Source organism: Spinacia oleracea, chromosome 1 (genome assembly GCF_020520425.1).
Source record: "Spinacia oleracea cultivar Varoflay chromosome 1, BTI_SOV_V1, whole genome shotgun sequence".
Taxonomy (NCBI): Eukaryota; Viridiplantae; Streptophyta; class Magnoliopsida; order Caryophyllales; family Amaranthaceae; genus Spinacia; species Spinacia oleracea.
Window position 1 is genome coordinate 116972255 of NC_079487.1, and position 20524 is coordinate 116992778.

Here is a 20524-nt window from a genome sequence, read left to right on the forward strand (position 1 = left end):
TTGTTATCGGATTTGGATCATGAAATGAAAACAAAGCTATTTCCTCTCTATATTTTTGTTGTCTTTCTTCTTTTCTCACTATAAGTATGTCTTCAGGCTGACTTACCATTAAGCTTTTGGGGAGATTGTGTACTTGCAACTGTTTATAGCACAAACATATTTCCATATGTAGTCTTGAACAATGAAACTCTCTATGATAGATTGTTCAAAACTAAACTTGACTACACTAAATTGAAGACTTTTGCATGGTTGCTTGCATTTGTTTAAAATTCAGGGAAACACAGGGAAAAAATTGAGAGCAAGGGGTGTTCCTCGTGTGTTCCTGGGATATCCTCTCAAACATAAGGGATACATATTGCTCAATCTGATGAACAATCAAATGTTTGTGTCAAGGGAAGTGAGATTTCATGGGTATATATATCCATATGGTCTGACTTCATATCAAATCTCCAGCTAACACTGATTGCAACTCAGAACAAAGCAGAGATTGGATTGACAATGACACTGTTGATAATGTAGATACCTCAAACAATGATGAAGGTGTTGAAATGGAACTTAATGTTGATGTTCCAATTACTTTAGCAAGCTCTCTTCCTATTGTCAGATCATCAAGAAACATTAAGAAACCTAGATGGATGGATAACTATGAGGTCAATTGTGCCTCTAAAATTGAGCAAGTAACAGAAACTCCGGCTCAACACTCTTATTTTTGCTTCTTAGCAAAAGTAACTCAAGAAGACAAGAAACCAGATCCATATTGCTTCAACATCCTATCAAGCCAGATCACTGGATTCAAGCTATGAATGAGGAACTTGAAGCTCTTGAAGTCAATAGAAGGTAGGAAGTCACTAAACTGCCCAAAGGAAAGAGCTCTATAGGAAGTAATGGTTGTACAGAACAAAGTGCACCAGAGATGGAGATTAGAAATATACAAATCAAGACTGGTAGTGCTTGGAAATAATCAACTATATGGCCTTGACTATGACCAGACATTTTCTCCAGTGGAAAAACTCACTACCGTGAGATCTCTTCTTGTTGTTGCAGCAATGGATATGAAGTCTGCATGTAAACTGTTAAAGAAACTGTGTACATGAAGTTCCCACAGGGATATATACAAAAGCCCAAGAAATAAGATGGTTGCAAACTAGAGGGAGCATATCAACTACTATGAGGAAAATTTCACAAAGGTTTTTAAGCTAAAGAAATCTCTCTATGGTCTCAAACAGGCACCAAGGCAATGGTTTGCCAAACTATCCTCTGCATTGCAAAGTTTTGGCTTGGATTAGTCAAAACTATATTACTCCTTGTTTACAAGGTACAATGAAGGTCATTTTGTAGCCATTCTAGTCTATATATGTTGATGATCTAATTTTGGATGGAACCTCTCAGGAAGCAATTGATGATGCTAAGTCTCTTTTAGCAGCTTAATTTCACATGAAAGATCTGGGTGAACTCAAGTATTTCTTGGAATAGAAGTTGACATAACTCAACAAGGCATATTCTTGTCCCAAAATAAATATGTTTTGGATCTCTTAAAGGACGTTGGTGCATTACATTTAAAGCCTCTTAAACTGTTAATGTAAGCTCACCAAAAGCTTCTGAAAGATTCTGGAGAACCCCTCACTAACCCAGAAATCTATTAGTGACTGGTTGACAAGTTGATATACCTGACATTGTCCAAACCAGACATGTTGAGTCAATTCATGCATACACAGTGCATGTACGTGTTGAGTCAATTCATGCATTCACCCACTGTGGTCCATTATCAAGCAACAAAAAGAGTTCTTAGATATTTGGTGCCCTGTCTAGGACAAGGAATACTAATTGCTTCAGACAAAGCAGCCATCATATCTGCCTATTGTGACAGTGATTGTCTGGATGTCTAGTTACAAGAAGATCGACTACGAATTATGTGTTCTAATTGGTCAATCTCTGACAAACAGTTGTAACCAGATCATCTGCTGAAGCATAATACAGATCAATGGTTGTTACCACTTGTGAAGTAATGTGGATTTTTGAACTATTGAAAGAGCTAGGACTCAAATGTCTAGACTCTACTATCATTAAGTGTGACAACAAAGCAACAATACCCATAGCTGCAAACCCTGTACTAAACATGTGGAAATTGACTGCCACTTTTTCATAGAAAAACAACAAGCTAGTCAAATCAAATCTGAGTATGTGCCATCTAGAGAGCAAGTGGTTGATGTTCTCACTAAAGTCCTACCAATCCTTCAACATCAGTTGCACAAGCTTGGAGTCTAAGCCTCCTCTCCAAGTTTAGGGGGAGTGTTGACAGAAGGAAGAATGAAGGAAACTCCTTATGGAGGTTTCTTTCTACCAAAGAGTATCAACATACAATTCTGTTGTGTATGATGTCCCTATGAGGTGTACTAGGTTAGAATGATTGTTTGACGATTGTAATGTGCTGCAGCACTATTAAGGAATAAAGGGATTTGGATCATGAAATGAAAACAAGCTATTTCTTCTCTATATTTCTGTTGTCTTTCTTCTTTGTTCACTATAAGTCTATCTTCAAAATAATAAGTTCAGTTAAGTTTAATTAAGATAAATTTGAAAAAAATATTAGAAAAATAAATATTTTTCCGATAAATGAGTTCAGATACATTCAGATAACATAAGTTCAGATATATTCAGATAACATAAGTTCAGATACATTCAGATAACATAAGTTCAAACAAAAATAGTGGTATCGAACGGAGCTAAGGCGAATCATTAAACTATGTTTGAGATAATTTACTAAAAAGAAATCCAAAAAATAATACTTCCTCCGTTTATTTTTACCTCGCAATATTTGTTACTTTCACGCATGTCAATACACAACTTTGATCATTAATATCTTTAGTTCTCTTTACGCAAAAGTTATAAAAAGTTAATATTTTGAAAATACACATTAAGACAAATCTAACAAGCTCTCATATGATTATGTTTTATCCTACGTAAAAATCACCAATAATGGTCAAAGTATAATAGGTGAATAGTGTAGAAATCTCAATATTGAATATTAAAAATCGGAGGAAGTATGGAACTCCGTCTTTAGAAATGCTCGTACTCCGTACTCGTTATTTCTCCTGTTTGTGTTGGGCGGTATGAAGACCATCGGAATACCATGGCCTGAATTCAACGATGGTCTTAGATACAACGACGTCGTTTCACCCTCAAATTCAGGTGTCTCTTTGATCCAGTTCTACTCCTCCAACCACCCTAGCTCAGCTCCATTGCAGGGGTAATTCTTTATCACACTTTATTTTCAATTTATTCGAGTACAAACATAATTATTGAATAAATGGAAAGGGTTTTTAATTTTATTTTTTTGACTTTTTCAGTTTTTGTTTTGTTTTGATTTCTGATTGTTTCATGTTGTTTTTTTCTGGTTTAATCAGTTGGTTACAGAGAATTCATAATGGTCAGATTACAATTGATGGTGATACTGTTACTGATCCAAACATTGTTCTTCGGTAAGTAGTGACGTCTTTTACTATTTCTGGGCGTATAGTGAGCTATGAAGGGCAATGATATAGACGTGATTTGATACTGTGTGTTGGGTAGAAGTTATCGCCAAGATACCAACTAAGATAATTAGAATCAATAGTTTAGAGCTTACTTTAATATACTCCCCTTGGTGCATACATTTTTTTTTTCACTTGAGTAATTGGTTTGGTCACAAAAACTAAATTAAGAATGCTTCTTCATAGCCAAAATCAAACCTGGAAATCATATTAAGAAAATGGTTGTTAAAATTGAAATTGGATGAGCAGAGAAATCGAAGGGAAAGTGTTGGGAGGGAGGGAGGGAGGGAGGGAAAGAGAGAATATGGAATGGTAAATAGTTGAATTATATACTTTAACTCGTAAACAAAGTGTGAGGATTTAATATGGGCCATGGCAAATTTCTATTGTGCAGTTTGGATGATGGAAGTGTAAAAACTTTTTCTTTTTTGCTTATATATATATATTTTTTTAGAAGTTATTGTATTCTTGTTCCTTTTTTGTTTAATGGGTGTTTCATACTTTCATGGTATAGAGTTGGTTCGAAGTTGGTGTATCATCGACTTCCATGGAGTGAGCCTGAGACGCCTTTCTTGCTTGAAGTGCTCTATGAGGATGATGACATGGTATAACATCCTAATGGTGATTGTTGTGATGCTATGTTTTCTAAATTACATTTGGTTTTCCATGTTTTGTTTGTATTTCTTTGTAGTTTTATTGATGTCTTGTGCTATGAAATTACTTTGGCGGGTAGGATTAAACGTTTTATAAACGTTATATGTTTCTTTTGGGGGCATCATGTGCATGGTACTCCATATATAAATAAAAAAAATTATTTTGTAGTAAACTTGACCTTGTCAATATTGAATAATGTATCCATTATGATTATATATATAGCATGAACATTTTATGGATACCCTCAATCATATTCATATTGAAACTAGAGCATATTCAATTGGAGCCCCATGCCGTCATGCTCATAGTGCTCCATGGTGTAGGATATTATTTGCGGAATATTATGCTTGTTGTTTTGCATATTAGAGTAATTGTTCGACCTCAAGAGTTGGAGGTTAAACCTTTGAATGGTGTTGGGTCTACTTCTTAAGGCTGGGTAAATATAACTCTTTGGAAGTGACTAGTGGGAATTTGAAATTTTTACTGTTACGGCAATCCATATGGAATAGCATGCAAGGGGCAGACAATTATAATCAGGTCATATCCTTGATTAGTTTTTGTAATTAGATTGTTTGTCAAATAGATGAGAGATGATGATGAAACCTCGCTGCCAGTATAGCCATTTTTCTATTAAGATTCCTATGCATCCAGATTCTAAGCTATCCAGTTGATTTTAGTAAATTTTACTGGATCTTGACTTGTTTTTATCTTTACATGACAGATTGTTCTAAATAAGCCATCTGGATTGCAAGTTCTTCCTGGAGGACTCTTCCAGCAGCGCACTGTTTTGACACAATTGAAGTGGCATGTGAACAAGAATGAGAATTCAACACCAAGTCAACTTCATCCTGTTCCTGTTCACCGTCTAGGCAGAGGCACTTCAGGTTAGCCTTCTTGTTGTATATAGAAATGGAAAGATATTAGGTTCACACTTATGGAAAGTTTCAAGCCTGCTAGTAACTTATAACTCAAATATATATCTAAGAATGGAGTGTGTGCCGTCATCACCTCCTACAGCCCCCAAATAACCATCATGCAATGCAGATGCTCTAATGCAATATTCCGCTTTTGTGGTTTGCAGAACTAAACATCCAGTTATTGGTTGTGATTTGTGGAATCTTACCCATCCACTTCTACTGAGTGATAATCATGTACTCAGCCTTAGTAATGGGAGTAAAATTAAGCTTTGAATTGAGAAAAGAGGCTAAGTATTGATGGTTTGTGATTGTACTTCTGTACTAAAACATGGTATTTTTAAAACAAGATGAATGCTCTCTCTCGCTTTGTTTTCCCTTTAAACTCTCCCTTCTGCTTTCTCTTTTTTTTCCTCCTCGTCTCGCTTCTTCAATAGTGGGAGTGACATGGGACTAGTGCTTCCCTCTTTATAGATCAAAGGGTACCATTAAAAAATATAAAAAATGGATGGTTTATCAAGTTTTAGGGAAAAGGCTAGAATAAATCTTGGTTGATGGTGGTGTTAGTGTGTCACGGTGGTGTCAATGTTTTGACACCGGATCCATGCGGCACGCTCTTTCTTTTTTCGCGGCAAGGACGCAGCCTTGTGCGGAATGAGTGTCTCGGGGCTCGTAGAGGCACGAGCAAGCATTTGGTCAGAACGGGCACTCTTGCTTTTTGGCGACAAGAGCGAGGGTCGATCGGGGCGCTTGTGTGAACAGAACAAGCACAAGCGTGACCGACGACGAGAATTAATTTGCTTGCGGGACTTTGGGGTGCTTTAGAGCGAGTGGCGACATAATATCTATAAAGGCCTACAACAAAACGCAAACAATAAAGCAATTGCAACAATTGGTGAAAAGTAGGAATTCATTCATTCATACCCTTCATAGAGGTTTATTTTGAATTAGCTACAAACTACCTGTGAGCATTGGATTGAACTGGATTGACAGTAACATAATAATTCTATCTAAAGCCTAGAAACCTATAAGAAAAGTCCTAGAAAGCATTAAATAAGCAAAATACAAGTAAAGGAAGGTTGGATTCTAACAAAGTGGGTAGTGTTTGAAGGATATATAGTTCTCTTCAGTAGATTTTGACCTGGTACATAGATCTGAAAAGACGAAGAGGTTTGGATGGGTTTTGTATTGGTCAAAACTGAAAACCTGATCTAATTTAAAACGAAGATTCCTCAACTTGCACTAGCATGCTGGAGTTGTCCGCTGCTTTTTTTATCTATTTCAGGGAGGCAAACAAGTGATCCCTGATTAGATTTGTTGGCAGCTCTGCAATGGGTTGTGGAGCAGTGGTAGATTGCGAAAGATTTTTTTGGTTCAGTTCCTATTAGATCTTGGTATGAGAATCCAGGATCAGGTTATGTGTTGTTTACAATGAGGCGTTAGGTCTTTGCTGGAAACTAATCAGCAGCAACAATGTTGCTAGTGATGGTTGGGACTTGGGAGCAGAGGTAGATTGCAAAGATCAAGGGCGAGCAGACACGCAGGAGGTAGATAAAACGGATATTTACAGGGATAGATGGGTGGCATTGTGAATTGGCACGTAGGTGGTGTTTGAGATTATTATTTATTTGCATGCTTATTGATGTCCTAACACAGGTGAGTCACATGATGCAGCGGTTATTAGCAGCAAATTGAAAAAACACCAAATCTTTTTGATGGGATGGAAGTAAAGCTGGGTGATACTAGGGGAAGCCGTAGTCAAACTTTTACAAGGAAGAATAATTGGAATTTAGAAAGAGAGGAAATCAGGCCATGGTCAAGAAAGGTTTCTTTCTATAGGATTAGTGAATTTCTTAGGATTTTTCCTTGCCTCCTCTTCTTAGGGCTGTTTGTTCTGTTGCTGTATTATTCTCTTTCTATTCTAATGGAATCGTTTCAGCCTGAACTGTAAAAACACCTCAACGTTAAAAGAATGTAAAATAAGGAAGGCTGACTGGAAGCTATGTGGCTATCCAATTTTTCCCAATTTGAACCTGACGGATAATTAGATGCATTGGCACTTAAGCCTAGTATGCAAATGGCTGATGTGTTGAAAATTTTGAGTCTGTTGGTGGGGGCTTCTTGTGTGATGTAAAAAAGTTGCTAGGTGTAAAAATTTCTGAACTTTCATCCAAACCCTCCCCCCCTCAACGCCTTCATGATGTTCACTTATGCCAAGTGATTCAATTGCTTATGGGAGTACCAAATTGCAATGAATCCCCAAAATCTGAATATCTGATTCATTCAACTTCCAACTCGCTAATTAAGTGTAATAAAAGATTACGTCAATTATGAACAAACTTACTCAAAAGAACTATAACATTCACATGCATAAGTGCATAACCCATATAGTTGTTGCCAAACATGTGCATAAAAAATTATCTCTCCCTGTTGGGTTACTTAAACATATTGGTGGGGGGAGTGTGCTATAGTTCTGTGAGATCCGTCTTCAGTTTATACTTTGAAGAAATGGAAACTGTTAATTCTATTAAAGATATCTAGGATTACTGTCCAAAGAAAGGAAATTTGTGCTTCATTAATGTTCAGACAGTTGCAGGAGTTGAAAAGTTTGCTGATGTGTATGTGCGCTACTTAGTGTAATAATGAGATAGGGTCAGATGATTTTGTAATCAGGTGAATTGTCTGGTGAGCAGCTTTGGGTAGAATCAGTTAAGTGTCAGATTACAAATCTGAACTTACGAAGTTGAAAAGGAGGAATCTCGTAGTTTGTGTGTGTGGGTGGGTGTGTGTGTGCCTGAGGAATGAAGAATATAGGGTAATAGGGATCACCTCTTTGGCCTTATATAGGAGATTAGTGGTTTACCGGTGATGGTGTAAACAATTCATGGTGCAAGAAGTAAGTGGTATGAGGAAGATTGCTCCTTGACTTTAATGTCCCAAATATATGAGAAGTGAGAACAAGTATATTTGATTGTTCCTCACAAAAATGCTAAAGATTAGAATTATATTCTTTTACAGACGTGAACAAAACGACTTTTTTGCAATGCAAATTCCAAATCTTTAGAGAGTATTTACCTCTGCAGTGTGCTATTTTTTTTACTTCAGTGTACTCGTAATGGAAGATTCTTTTCTTGGTCGGTGAAAGTTATTATTTAGAATTTCTTGACAGTTTCTATCATATGGTAATCTGTTCAATGGCATTTAGGTGTATTGCTTTGTGCGAAGACGAAGAGTGCAAAGGCTCGCCTTGCAGCATATTTTGCTGATGGGACGTCATTGGTGAGAGGAAAAAGGCTAGTAAAAGTGACTGCTTTTATAGTATTATGTCCATAATTTCTGTAAGCTTGTCGTTGCTTATGAATTCCTCCATCCCAAAAGAAATCTACGCTTGGGTACTTGTGAACATAAGTTTTTGAGTGGTACGGTGGAAGTAAAGAAGGTGAAGAAATTAAAGAAGACACTGGGTGAACTCTCTCGCGGAGGACAGAGCATCAATACTAAATCCTGGGCTTTTTCTGTCTTGAGATTGATGGTACCTCCTTTTCATTTTCATTTTTCTTCAAAGAGTTCAAACTAATATTCAGAACATCCTCTATAGGAGTGTTTTTTAGGGGGCCCTGTCATATTCTGAATGTAATTAGTAGGGAAATTCAGAGATAAGACGCTAATTGAACTATTGAATTGTTGAAAGGAACCTATCTGCTCATGTCATTAGAGCACCCTTGACAATGAGCCTGAAAGGGTTGACAAAATCCTTGAACCCTTTTAAAACTTAGGAGTTAGGGCTTGAATTTTTTTTCCTCTTAAACAGATTTTCATCTGCTCACTCCATGAAAGGAAAATACCTTCTTACTCCACCACCCTAACCTCTCTGCCTCATAACGAGCTTGATGACATACTTCCACAATAATTTCTCTTCATTTGTAAACCTCCCGTTGTCGTTCCGTTATCGCTTTTGGGTCAATTGGAAACAACCTCTCTGCAATTGCAGGGGTAAGGTTGCGTACACCCGACCCCCCCTTACCCCGCTTCTTGCGAGAGCCTCTTTGAGGCAATGTGGTAATGATAATGAATGTAAACCTCCATAGGCACTTTACCTTGGTAGTGTGTTCTTGGTATGGAGAATCCTAATACGAAGATATTGATCATGCTTGAGGTGACACGTCTACCCAATAGTCCAATAAAGTCCTTATCAGATTCATTTTAGCCCATAGGAAGTCTCGTTCTATTTCTTCAGCTTTCAAGTGACACTAGCTGAGCTGGTTAAACATAGACATAAATTAATAAGCAAAATGGAAAATGTGTTTTTATCAAAATCAATCTAGCCCTCTTGAAAAAAAATTGATTTGTACCCACCACCCAACAAGTTTTTTGAAACTCCCAATAATCAGAATCCAATCAAATTTGCCCCTTCACCTCAAGTTGTTAAAGACAACATAGTAGAGTAGTAGCCACAAGCCGTTCTTCATAAACCTGTGGAGCGGAATAATGGAGCATCCAGTGGGAAGACCCAAAAAGGAATATGGAAGAAACTCCATGCAAGACAAGCAACCAGCTAAAATTTGCAAAGTCGGTACCTTCCCAACTGGATAAAACACACTTTTCTGTGAAATAACCATCAAGCCCAATATTGCTTCAGAAATTGAGCACATTCCAGATTTGTATAAAGATTGCAGTATCAACGGTGAGGAGAAGATGAGTGATGATGAGTTGTGAGAGAGATTATTTTTATGACATGATTCCAAAAGGCCTGTCTCAGTAGGCTTAGTCACCAGCTTATTCTATGAGACTGTCACAAGATAACAAGAGAAAAAAGAGGATCATGTTGGTGTAACGTAACCCTTGTGAGCTTTATATAAAAAAAATACTGGAAGCTCATTGATCAACACCCAGTAAATGAGTAAAATTACACAATACACCTACCTCCTCTTGTTAGGTAAACCCATTCTTTCAAGATTAATCATCAAAAAGTCCCATTAATAAGGCTATCGTGTACAATGAACTACAACAAACTACATTCAAAAACATTATCATATACCATTTCTAAGGCTATCTTGTACAATGAACTACATTCAAAAACATTATCATATACCATTTCTAAGGCTATCTTGTACAATGAACTACATGAACTTCAGCTAGGGTTGACATCCCCTTGGTGTCCCTTTTAAAATTTTAATACAATTACCCTAAACTCCTAAAGAAAACAGATGTACTTCAGACGTTATGGTTCTTTCATTTAATTTTATAAGAAGTTAAATACAAGTATGTTCTTTTCTCTTTTCCTTTTTATACGAAGTTTTGTTCTTATTCTGGCATCTTTTGACATTTGGTTTTTGATTAGAAGCTAACATTTCTCAATTACTAAACTGTTCAATATTACATATGATGTATGCAGAGAGACAGACTCGGAGATTGGAGAGGAACGAAGGATAACCAAAATATATCGTGCACTAGTCAAGGGGATTATAGACACAAATGAGGTATTTCCGGAAAAAAGGAGATATTTTATAAGCCCGATCTGTTAATTTTTTATCTCAGATCCACTACCTAAAAAATAAAACATCTTCCCGCCAACTTTTTCTTGGGAGTTAATTAAATGGTATACGATAAGCTGGTAACCATTATTGGTATACATATTTTTTCCCTTTGGGAATAAAATTATTGACAGGTTCTGATCAACAAGCCAATTGGAATTATGCGATATCCTGGGGTTGCTAAGGGTCTATATGTTGCACTGCCCTCAGGTTATTTTCTATCTATATTCAATGCTTATGTTTCCTATTTCATTATAGCACTCCAAAAGCAATATGCAAGGGTACTATGATGGTTTTTGCATGTGTTGGTTCATACGAAGTATCATAATAATAAAGTTTGCAACCTTGAAGCTTATCTCTAGTAAGATAGAGATGTAATGAACTAAATAATAGAAGGGCATATAGGTAGTGAATGATATTTAGGTAGAAGACAAATTAGGTAGGTAGTAAAATGGTTATAATACTAGCACATTAGGTTATGGGAGGGATGTTGAGAATTTGGTAAAGCTTAGGCTTTGGAGAGTGGTGAGCTCAAGTCACTAAATCTGGAGATTGGTGGCCTCAAGTCACTACTTTTGTATTCCCTTTTTGTGTTCATCATCTATCAAGCAACTTGTTATATTTTCTGCCATTACTTTTATGCTCAAGAATATCAGTTCTTTACAAGAGGTCCCCAATGTGATTCACTACTTGCACATTCTCTATATTGGTTTTTCATGCTGGGGCTTCAATTAGATGAATAGCCTGTAGCTGTAGCCATCAAGCATTGACTGGAGGAGTAGAACATATCTTATCGTTTCCACAGTTCCAATTCGCTTATAGTCTTGGTCTCTTCAAATGGGAAATTTTATTTCTATCACAATATGGAGCACTTCCCTAATTTCTCTCTTACTTTGTTATATAGCCAAATGGATTGAAGACATTCTAGCCTAGACCTTGGACTCTAGTTACATGTCTAATTCAAGACCGGTGGCAACTATTGATTTGAAAATGGTCTATTGTAGCTTCTCATTTCATCTAGCTACCTTTATGTGTACGCATATAATGCACATTAAAATTGTTGGCTGTTTAAATCTAATCAAAGCAATTACCATTGGTTCATTTAGTGTGTAGTTTATTCCGTATCAAATCTTTAATCCATACATGTGTTGCAACAAATAATTGACCATTTATCTTATGATAAATAAAAGGCCTCTCTGTATGGATTACATTATTTAATTTTATCTCCATATAGTCCTTAGTGATTGAGTAGTGGATCCGAACTATTATGTGACTCTTTATCTGTGCATTTCACAATTAATTATAGACAGTACTATGCTCATGTCCAACATATTTACAATATTCTGAAATGGTGAAACACTTCAACATAGTATAGTTCATGTTCCTCCATGCACCCTCTTAAGGTGGTTCTGCTCCATGCGCTCAGCCCATAGTTGATGTCATTGAGACCAATTTGACCTTTAATAAACTAGTCGAAGGCTGAGGCCAAGCTTCCAATTTAATTAATTGCATGTACCAGCCCTGGAGTATAAACAATTTCCAATATTGTCTCGTAATAAAATCTTTACAAATGTTGGATTAAGTTGAACTTTAGAAGATCTCTGACTGGTGCATGACTGCAACTTTTAATTTTACGGGCATGTTATGTTCTAGTATACTACTCCCTCATTTCCATTTTACATACTATGGTTTCAATTTCTGGACATCCCAAATTATATGAAATATTAGAAATAACTTAAGGTATAGTTTCCTATTTTGAAAAGTGTGCTTTTTGCGTCAACGTGATATTTCTTTGAATTACTAAAGGATATTTTTGAAAGCAAGTTAGTCTGCAAAATAACTCCCGGAATATTTGTGAAATTTTGAATTTTGTATTATTAAAATAGAATAGGATGGAAGGAGTTGTAGTTTCTGATTCGAACAAGAGATGTTCTAATTTAATCAATCTAATGAGCAGCTTTAAGATACGGTTATTTTATTATGTAATACTGCCTTCTGTTCTTTTTATAGTTTCAATTACTGTAACCTAATATATTTAGGTGAGCATGATAAAAGGTCTGTGAATAGTGTGGTTTGTGTAAGAAAAAGAAGGAAAAATAAAGTTGTATGCAGGTTTGTGTAAGAATAAGTAGGAAGGAGTGTTGCATGGGGAAGGTGGGAAAAAACTGCCAAAACAGGAATAAAGTAGAACTGTAGAAGTGTGACAAACAAAAAGGAATTGGTGTAAATAGAAAGTGTACTTGATGTGCATGAGAAGAAGAGACAGAGAAAGAGTAAGAAGTTCCATGTAGGACTACTAGATTTTGTTTATTTGTTTGTTTGTTTTTGGTTATATTTTTTGGTTTTTTTTTGGTTTTTCCATCTTTGTTTAACCTCAATTTTCTGTGTATAGGTAAACCAGCCTTGAGCAAAGTCAGGGTTCTTGAAAGAGACATGGAGAAAAACCAAACACTGGTTCAGGTACTATGTTCTCCACATATTTCTCCTGTGACCTTCCTTTACATCTGAAAAAATTAAATAATCAAATATAATTGGTTTTCTAGAATTCTTGTTCTATATTCTTTAAACCACTTCCAAAGCTGGAAAGCTACTTTGGTAAGAAGTCCTTTGTATTGATGCTTCACAAATATCATAGAAGCTTCCACGCTGAATCTAAACATGTCTAAACCTGAATCCCTGGAAGTTATGGTTTGAGATTGATTTGGAGGTCTAAGACTGTTAGGGTGATGCCAATTTATTGTCCCAACTTCTTAATTAGAATCACCATACTTTGAAAAGCTGAAGAGATAGGTCAGTGGTGCTGTGGTGGTCTTGTACATTTGTAGGCTTGATTGAAAAATCTTCTTGGTCAGGAAGTACCTTTCCTGTTGGCAAGACACAAAACCTTATAAGTAAAGGGTTTACGTAGTGGATCCTGATTGTTTGGAGTCGATAATAACTTTTATTGTTTACATAATGGGAAATGGTTTGTTTTGCTTAGGGCCTTGTGGCTTTCAATGAAAGTATGGAGCTATGCCCGCAGTCGAGAGACAATCACATCAAATTCTTGACAGTTTCTATCATATGGTAATCTGTTCAATGGCATTTAGGTGTATTGCTTTGTGCGAAGACGAAGAGTGCAAAGGCTCGCCTTGCAGCATATTTTGCTGATGGGACGTCATTGGTGAGAGGAAAAAGGCTAGTAAAAGTGACTGCTTTTATAGTATTATGTCCATAATTTCTGTAAGCTTGTCGTTGCTTATGAATTCCTCCATCCCAAAAGAAATCTACGCTTGGGTACTTGTGAACATAAGTTTTTGAGTGGTACGGTGGAAGTAAAGAAGGTGAAGAAATTAAAGAAGACACTGGGTGAACTCTCTCGCGGAGGACAGAGCATCAATACTAAATCCTGGGCTTTTTCTGTCTTGAGATTGATGGTACCTCCTTTTCATTTTCATTTTTCTTCAAAGAGTTCAAACTAATATTCAGAACATCCTCTATAGGAGTGTTTTTTAGGGGGCCCTGTCATATTCTGAATGTAATTAGTAGGGAAATTCAGAGATAAGACGCTAATTGAACTATTGAATTGTTGAAAGGAACCTATCTGCTCATGTCATTAGAGCACCCTTGACAATGAGCCTGAAAGGGTTGACAAAATCCTTGAACCCTTTTAAAACTTAGGAGTTAGGGCTTGAATTTTTTTTCCTCTTAAACAGATTTTCATCTGCTCACTCCATGAAAGGAAAATACCTTCTTACTCCACCACCCTAACCTCTCTGCCTCATAACGAGCTTGATGACATACTTCCACAATAATTTCTCTTCATTTGTAAACCTCCCGTTGTCGTTCCGTTATCGCTTTTGGGTCAATTGGAAACAACCTCTCTGCAATTGCAGGGGTAAGGTTGCGTACACCCGACCCCCCCTTACCCCGCTTCTTGCGAGAGCCTCTTTGAGGCAATGTGGTAATGATAATGAATGTAAACCTCCATAGGCACTTTACCTTGGTAGTGTGTTCTTGGTATGGAGAATCCTAATACGAAGATATTGATCATGCTTGAGGTGACACGTCTACCCAATAGTCCAATAAAGTCCTTATCAGATTCATTTTAGCCCATAGGAAGTCTCGTTCTATTTCTTCAGCTTTCAAGTGACACTAGCTGAGCTGGTTAAACATAGACATAAATTAATAAGCAAAATGGAAAATGTGTTTTTATCAAAATCAATCTAGCCCTCTTGAAAAAAATTGATTTGTACCCACCACCCAACAAGTTTTTTGAAACTCCCAATAATCAGAATCCAATCAAATTTGCCCCTTCACCTCAAGTTGTTAAAGACAACATAGTAGAGTAGTAGCCACAAGCCGTTCTTCATAAACCTGTGGAGCGGAATAATGGAGCATCCAGTGGGAAGACCCAAAAAGGAATATGGAAGAAACTCCATGCAAGACAAGCAACCAGCTAAAATTTGCAAAGTCGGTACCTTCCCAACTGGATAAAACACACTTTTCTGTGAAATAACCATCAAGCCCAATATTGCTTCAGAAATTGAGCACATTCCAGATTTGTATAAAGATTGCAGTATCAACGGTGAGGAGAAGATGAGTGATGATGAGTTGTGAGAGAGATTATTTTTATGACATGATTCCAAAAGGCCTGTCTCAGTAGGCTTAGTCACCAGCTTATTCTATGAGACTGTCACAAGATAACAAGAGAAAAAAGAGGATCATGTTGGTGTAACGTAACCCTTGTGAGCTTTATATAAAAAAATACTGGAAGCTCATTGATCAACACCCAGTAAATGAGTAAAATTACACAATACACCTACCTCCTCTTGTTAGGTAAACCCATTCTTTCAAGATTAATCATCAAAAAGTCCCATTAATAAGGCTATCGTGTACAATGAACTACAACAAACTACATTCAAAAACATTATCATATACCATTTCTAAGGCTATCTTGTACAATGAACTACATTCAAAAACATTATCATATACCATTTCTAAGGCTATCTTGTACAATGAACTACATGAACTTCAGCTAGGGTTGACATCCCCTTGGTGTCCCTTTTAAAATTTTAATACAATTACCCTAAACTCCTAAAGAAAACAGATGTACTTCAGACGTTATGGTTCTTTCATTTAATTTTATAAGAAGTTAAATACAAGTATGTTCTTTTCTCTTTTCCTTTTTATACGAAGTTTTGTTCTTATTCTGGCATCTTTTGACATTTGGTTTTTGATTAGAAGCTAACATTTCTCAATTACTAAACTGTTCAATATTACATATGATGTATGCAGAGAGACAGACTCGGAGATTGGAGAGGAACGAAGGATAACCAAAATATATCGTGCACTAGTCAAGGGGATTATAGACACAAATGAGGTATTTCCGGAAAAAAGGAGATATTTTATAAGCCCGATCTGTTAATTTTTTTATCTCAGATCCACTACCTAAAAAATAAAACATCTTCCCGCCAACTTTTTCTTGGGAGTTAATTAAATGGTATACGATAAGCTGGTAACCATTATTGGTATACATATTTTTTCCCTTTGGGAATAAAATTATTGACAGGTTCTGATCAACAAGCCAATTGGAATTATGCGATATCCTGGGGTTGCTAAGGGTCTATATGTTGCACTGCCCTCAGGTTATTTTCTATCTATATTCAATGCTTATGTTTCCTATTTCATTATAGCACTCCAAAAGCAATATGCAAGGGTACTATGATGGTTTTTGCATGTGTTGGTTCATACGAAGTATCATAATAATAAAGTTTGCAACCTTGAAGCTTATCTCTAGTAAGATAGAGATGTAATGAACTAAATAATAGAAGGGCATATAGGTAGTGAATGATATTTAGGTAGAAGACAAATTAGGTAGGTAGTAAAATGGTTATAATACTAGCACATTAGGTTATGGGAGGGATGTTGAGAATTTGGTAAAGCTTAGGCTTTGGAGAGTGGTGAGCTCAAGTCACTAAATCTGGAGATTGGTGGCCTCAAGTCACTACTTTTGTATTCCCTTTTTGTGTTCATCATCTATCAAGCAACTTGTTATATTTTCTGCCATTACTTTTATGCTCAAGAATATCAGTTCTTTACAAGAGGTCCCCAATGTGATTCACTACTTGCACATTCTCTATATTGGTTTTTCATGCTGGGGCTTCAATTAGATGAATAGCCTGTAGCTGTAGCCATCAAGCATTGACTGGAGGAGTAGAACATATCTTATCGTTTCCACAGTTCCAATTCGCTTATAGTCTTGGTCTCTTCAAATGGGAAATTTTATTTCTATCACAATATGGAGCACTTCCCTAATTTCTCTCTTACTTTGTTATATAGCCAAATGGATTGAAGACATTCTAGCCTAGACCTTGGACTCTAGTTACATGTCTAATTCAAGACCGGTGGCAACTATTGATTTGAAAATGGTCTATTGTAGCTTCTCATTTCATCTAGCTACCTTTATGTGTACGCATATAATGCACATTAAAATTGTTGGCTGTTTAAATCTAATCAAAGCAATTACCATTGGTTCATTTAGTGTGTAGTTTATTCCGTATCAAATCTTTAATCCATACATGTGTTGCAACAAATAATTGACCATTTATCTTATGATAAATAAAAGGCCTCTCTGTATGGATTACATTATTTAATTTTATCTCCATATAGTCCTTAGTGATTGAGTAGTGGATCCGAACTATTATGTGACTCTTTATCTGTGCATTTCACAATTAATTATAGACAGTACTATGCTCATGTCCAACATATTTACAATATTCTGAAATGGTGAAACACTTCAACATAGTATAGTTCATGTTCCTCCATGCACCCTCTTAAGGTGGTTCTGCTCCATGCGCTCAGCCCATAGTTGATGTCATTGAGACCAATTTGACCTTTAATAAACTAGTCGAAGGCTGAGGCCAAGCTTCCAATTTAATTAATTGCATGTACCAGCCCTGGAGTATAAACAATTTCCAATATTGTCTCGTAATAAAATCTTTACAAATGTTGGATTAAGTTGAACTTTAGAAGATCTCTGACTGGTGCATGACTGCAACTTTTAATTTTACGGGCATGTTATGTTCTAGTATACTACTCCCTCATTTCCATTTTACATACTATGGTTTCAATTTCTGGACATCCCAAATTATATGAAATATTAGAAATAACTTAAGGTATAGTTTCCTATTTTGAAAAGTGTGCTTTTTGCGTCAACGTGATATTTCTTTGAATTACTAAAGGATATTTTTGAAAGCAAGTTAGTCTGCAAAATAACTCCCGGAATATTTGTGAAATTTTGAATTTTGTATTATTAAAATAGAATAGGATGGAAGGAGTTGTAGTTTCTGATTCGAACAAGAGATGTTCTAATTTAATCAATCTAATGAGCAGCTTTAAGATACGGTTATTTTATTATGTAATACTGCCTTCTGTTCTTTTTATAGTTTCAATTACTGTAACCTAATATATTTAGGTGAGCATGATAAAAGGTCTGTGAATAGTGTGGTTTGTGTAAGAAAAAGAAGGAAAAATAAAGTTGTATGCAGGTTTGTGTAAGAATAAGTAGGAAGGAGTGTTGCATGGGGAAGGTGGGAAAAAACTGCCAAAACAGGAATAAAGTAGAACTGTAGAAGTGTGACAAACAAAAAGGAATTGGTGTAAATAGAAAGTGTACTTGATGTGCATGAGAAGAAGAGACAGAGAAAGAGTAAGAAGTTCCATGTAGGACTACTAGATTTTGTTTATTTGTTTGTTTGTTTTTTGGTTATATTTTTTGGTTTTTTTTTTGGTTTTTCCATCTTTGTTTAACCTCAATTTTCTGTGTATAGGTAAACCAGCCTTGAGCAAAGTCAGGGTTCTTGAAAGAGACATGGAGAAAAACCAAACACTGGTTCAGGTACTATGTTCTCCACATATTTCTCCTGTGACCTTCCTTTACATCTGAAAAAATTAAATAATCAAATATAATTGGTTTTCTAGAATTCTTGTTCTATATTCTTTAAACCACTTCCAAAGCTGGAAAGCTACTTTGGTAAGAAGTCCTTTGTATTGATGCTTCACAAATATCATAGAAGCTTCCACGCTGAATCTAAACATGTCTAAACCTGAATCCCTGGAAGTTATGGTTTGAGATTGATTTGGAGGTCTAAGACTGTTAGGGTGATGCCAATTTATTGTCCCAACTTCTTAATTAGAATCACCATACTTTGAAAAGCTGAAGAGATAGGTCAGTGGTGCTGTGGTGGTCTTGTACATTTGTAGGCTTGATTGAAAAATCTTCTTGGTCAGGAAGTACCTTTCCTGTTGGCAAGACACAAAACCTTATAAGTAAAGGGTTTACGTAGTGGATCCTGATTGTTTGGAGTCGATAATAACTTTTTATTGTTTACATAATGGGAAATGGTTTTGTTTTGCTTAGGGCCTTGTGGCTTTCAATGAAAGTATGGAGCTATGCCCGCAGTCGAGAGACAATCACATCAACGTGCCAAGTCCTGTTATTTTGTAACAAATAACTCGAAAGCAAACAGAGAGACCTATAATAGACCATTATACAGAAAGCTAAAAACTGCAAACCTGACTTAATCGTTGATGAAAATCGACGGTGTAGAAAGTTTTTCCATCAGAGTTCTCTTTGCTCCTTTCAATTTTTGCAGAGAGAAGCTTTCACTGTTCTCACAGCTAGCTTCCTGAAACAGGTCCAGATACAGTCAGGAAGGCCTCACCAAATCCGTATTCATCTATCCCTAATTGGGTATCCACTCTTAGGTAAATTTTTGGTGTTATCTCCAAGATGTTTATATTTGATCGACCTTTTCTCGTTACGATTTTTTTTTTCTTCTGTGAGTTTTTCGACACTAGTTTTGGCTGGTCATGGGCAAAGCTGATTCAATTTGGACTTCCCCAAACCTTGCTACTTGTACCAAACTGTTACTGTTGTCTAGAACAGAAACTTCACTGTAACTGATTTTTCGGTCGTTCAAGAATTGCTTCTAAACGTAGCTGAAATGCCCATTTAGTTTTTCTTTCTTGTGGCCCGTCACAAAAATATTTCAGGAACTGTTAATGAAACATGATAATGTACCTGCTTGGAGAGTAATGGTTATCGGACTTCTGCATTTCACATTTCAGGTGATCCTCTTTATGTTGCTGGTGGTCAGCCAGAGTGTTTTGATTCAGAGCTCGTTGAAGAGGAATTTGCGGAAGATGGGTATTGAAACTCTGGATCTCTTCTTAAACTTTCTCGTGGTTTTATCTGTTGACCAAAACATGCAAGCCAGCCTATGAGGAAAACTACAGATGATTCCTATTCAAAGTTCTAATTCTAGCTCTGTGCAAACTACAGCCTATAGATGGGTTTTTTTTAAAAATCATAAACGAAATATATATTGGCATCTGTCAATTTATTTATCTTGAATGAATTTTACTTTATGCAGAGGGTATCAACGGCCTACAAAACCTGTTCCTGGAGACTGTGGGTATCATTTGCACGCACATGAAGTGACTCTATCCCATCCTACTACAAATGCGGTAATTGCAACATGAATTTGATTTGTGTTCATTCTCAACTTAAATTACATAGCTTGGCTATTAGAGAGTAATACTGATGAAGCATATGAGAATCATCATTTTATTTTTTATATTATTGCAGGTGATGAAGATAATTGCACCACTGCCTCCTATGCTGAAGTTGGATCAAGAGGCTAATTGAGGAAGTTATCACCAACAATTTAGCAGAACAGGTTCAGTGTACAGTACCCTGTCAAATTTTGTATCAACTGTAACACTTTGTGTTTTTGTACGGTTTTCTGATTTTCACGCACAAAATATATTTATCAATTTTCATGTCTAATCAGTGGGTTAAAATTTTAGCTGAAAGTCATCGACATTGTTAATCTTAATTCATGTTTTT

General features: G+C 36.2%; 1 protein-coding gene across 1 annotated transcript; it reads left to right on the forward strand.

The window, feature by feature from the left end:
- Positions 1-3045: 3045 nt before the first annotated feature.
- LOC110803229 (RNA pseudouridine synthase 5) lies at positions 3046-20494 on the forward strand. The gene is made up of 13 exons (XM_056841274.1): positions 3046-3247; positions 3405-3479; positions 4045-4135; positions 4906-5068; positions 8304-8377; positions 11072-11086; positions 15914-15994; positions 16184-16259; positions 18444-18511; positions 19311-19380; positions 19744-19822; positions 20049-20142; positions 20264-20494. The coding sequence occupies exons 1-13, from the start codon at positions 3111-3113 to the stop codon at positions 20321-20323; spliced, it is 1083 nt and encodes a 360-aa protein (XP_056697252.1). The 5' UTR covers positions 3046-3110; the 3' UTR covers positions 20324-20494.
- Positions 20495-20524: the final 30 nt, after the last annotated feature.

What these genes read in the sequence shown, in the direction of transcription:
- LOC110803229 (XM_056841274.1), top strand. Translation starts at nt 3,111, where the DNA reads ATGAAGACCATCGGAATACCATGGCCTGAATTCAACGATGGTCTTAGA. An exon ending in AGCTCAGCTCCATTGCAGGG is followed by an intron (nt 3,248 to 3,404) that starts GTAATTCTTTAT and finishes TGGTTTAATCAG; the next exon opens with TTGGTTACAGAGAATTCATA. An exon ending in GGATTATAGACACAAATGAG is followed by an intron (nt 15,995 to 16,183) that starts GTATTTCCGGAA and finishes AATTATTGACAG; the next exon opens with GTTCTGATCAACAAGCCAAT.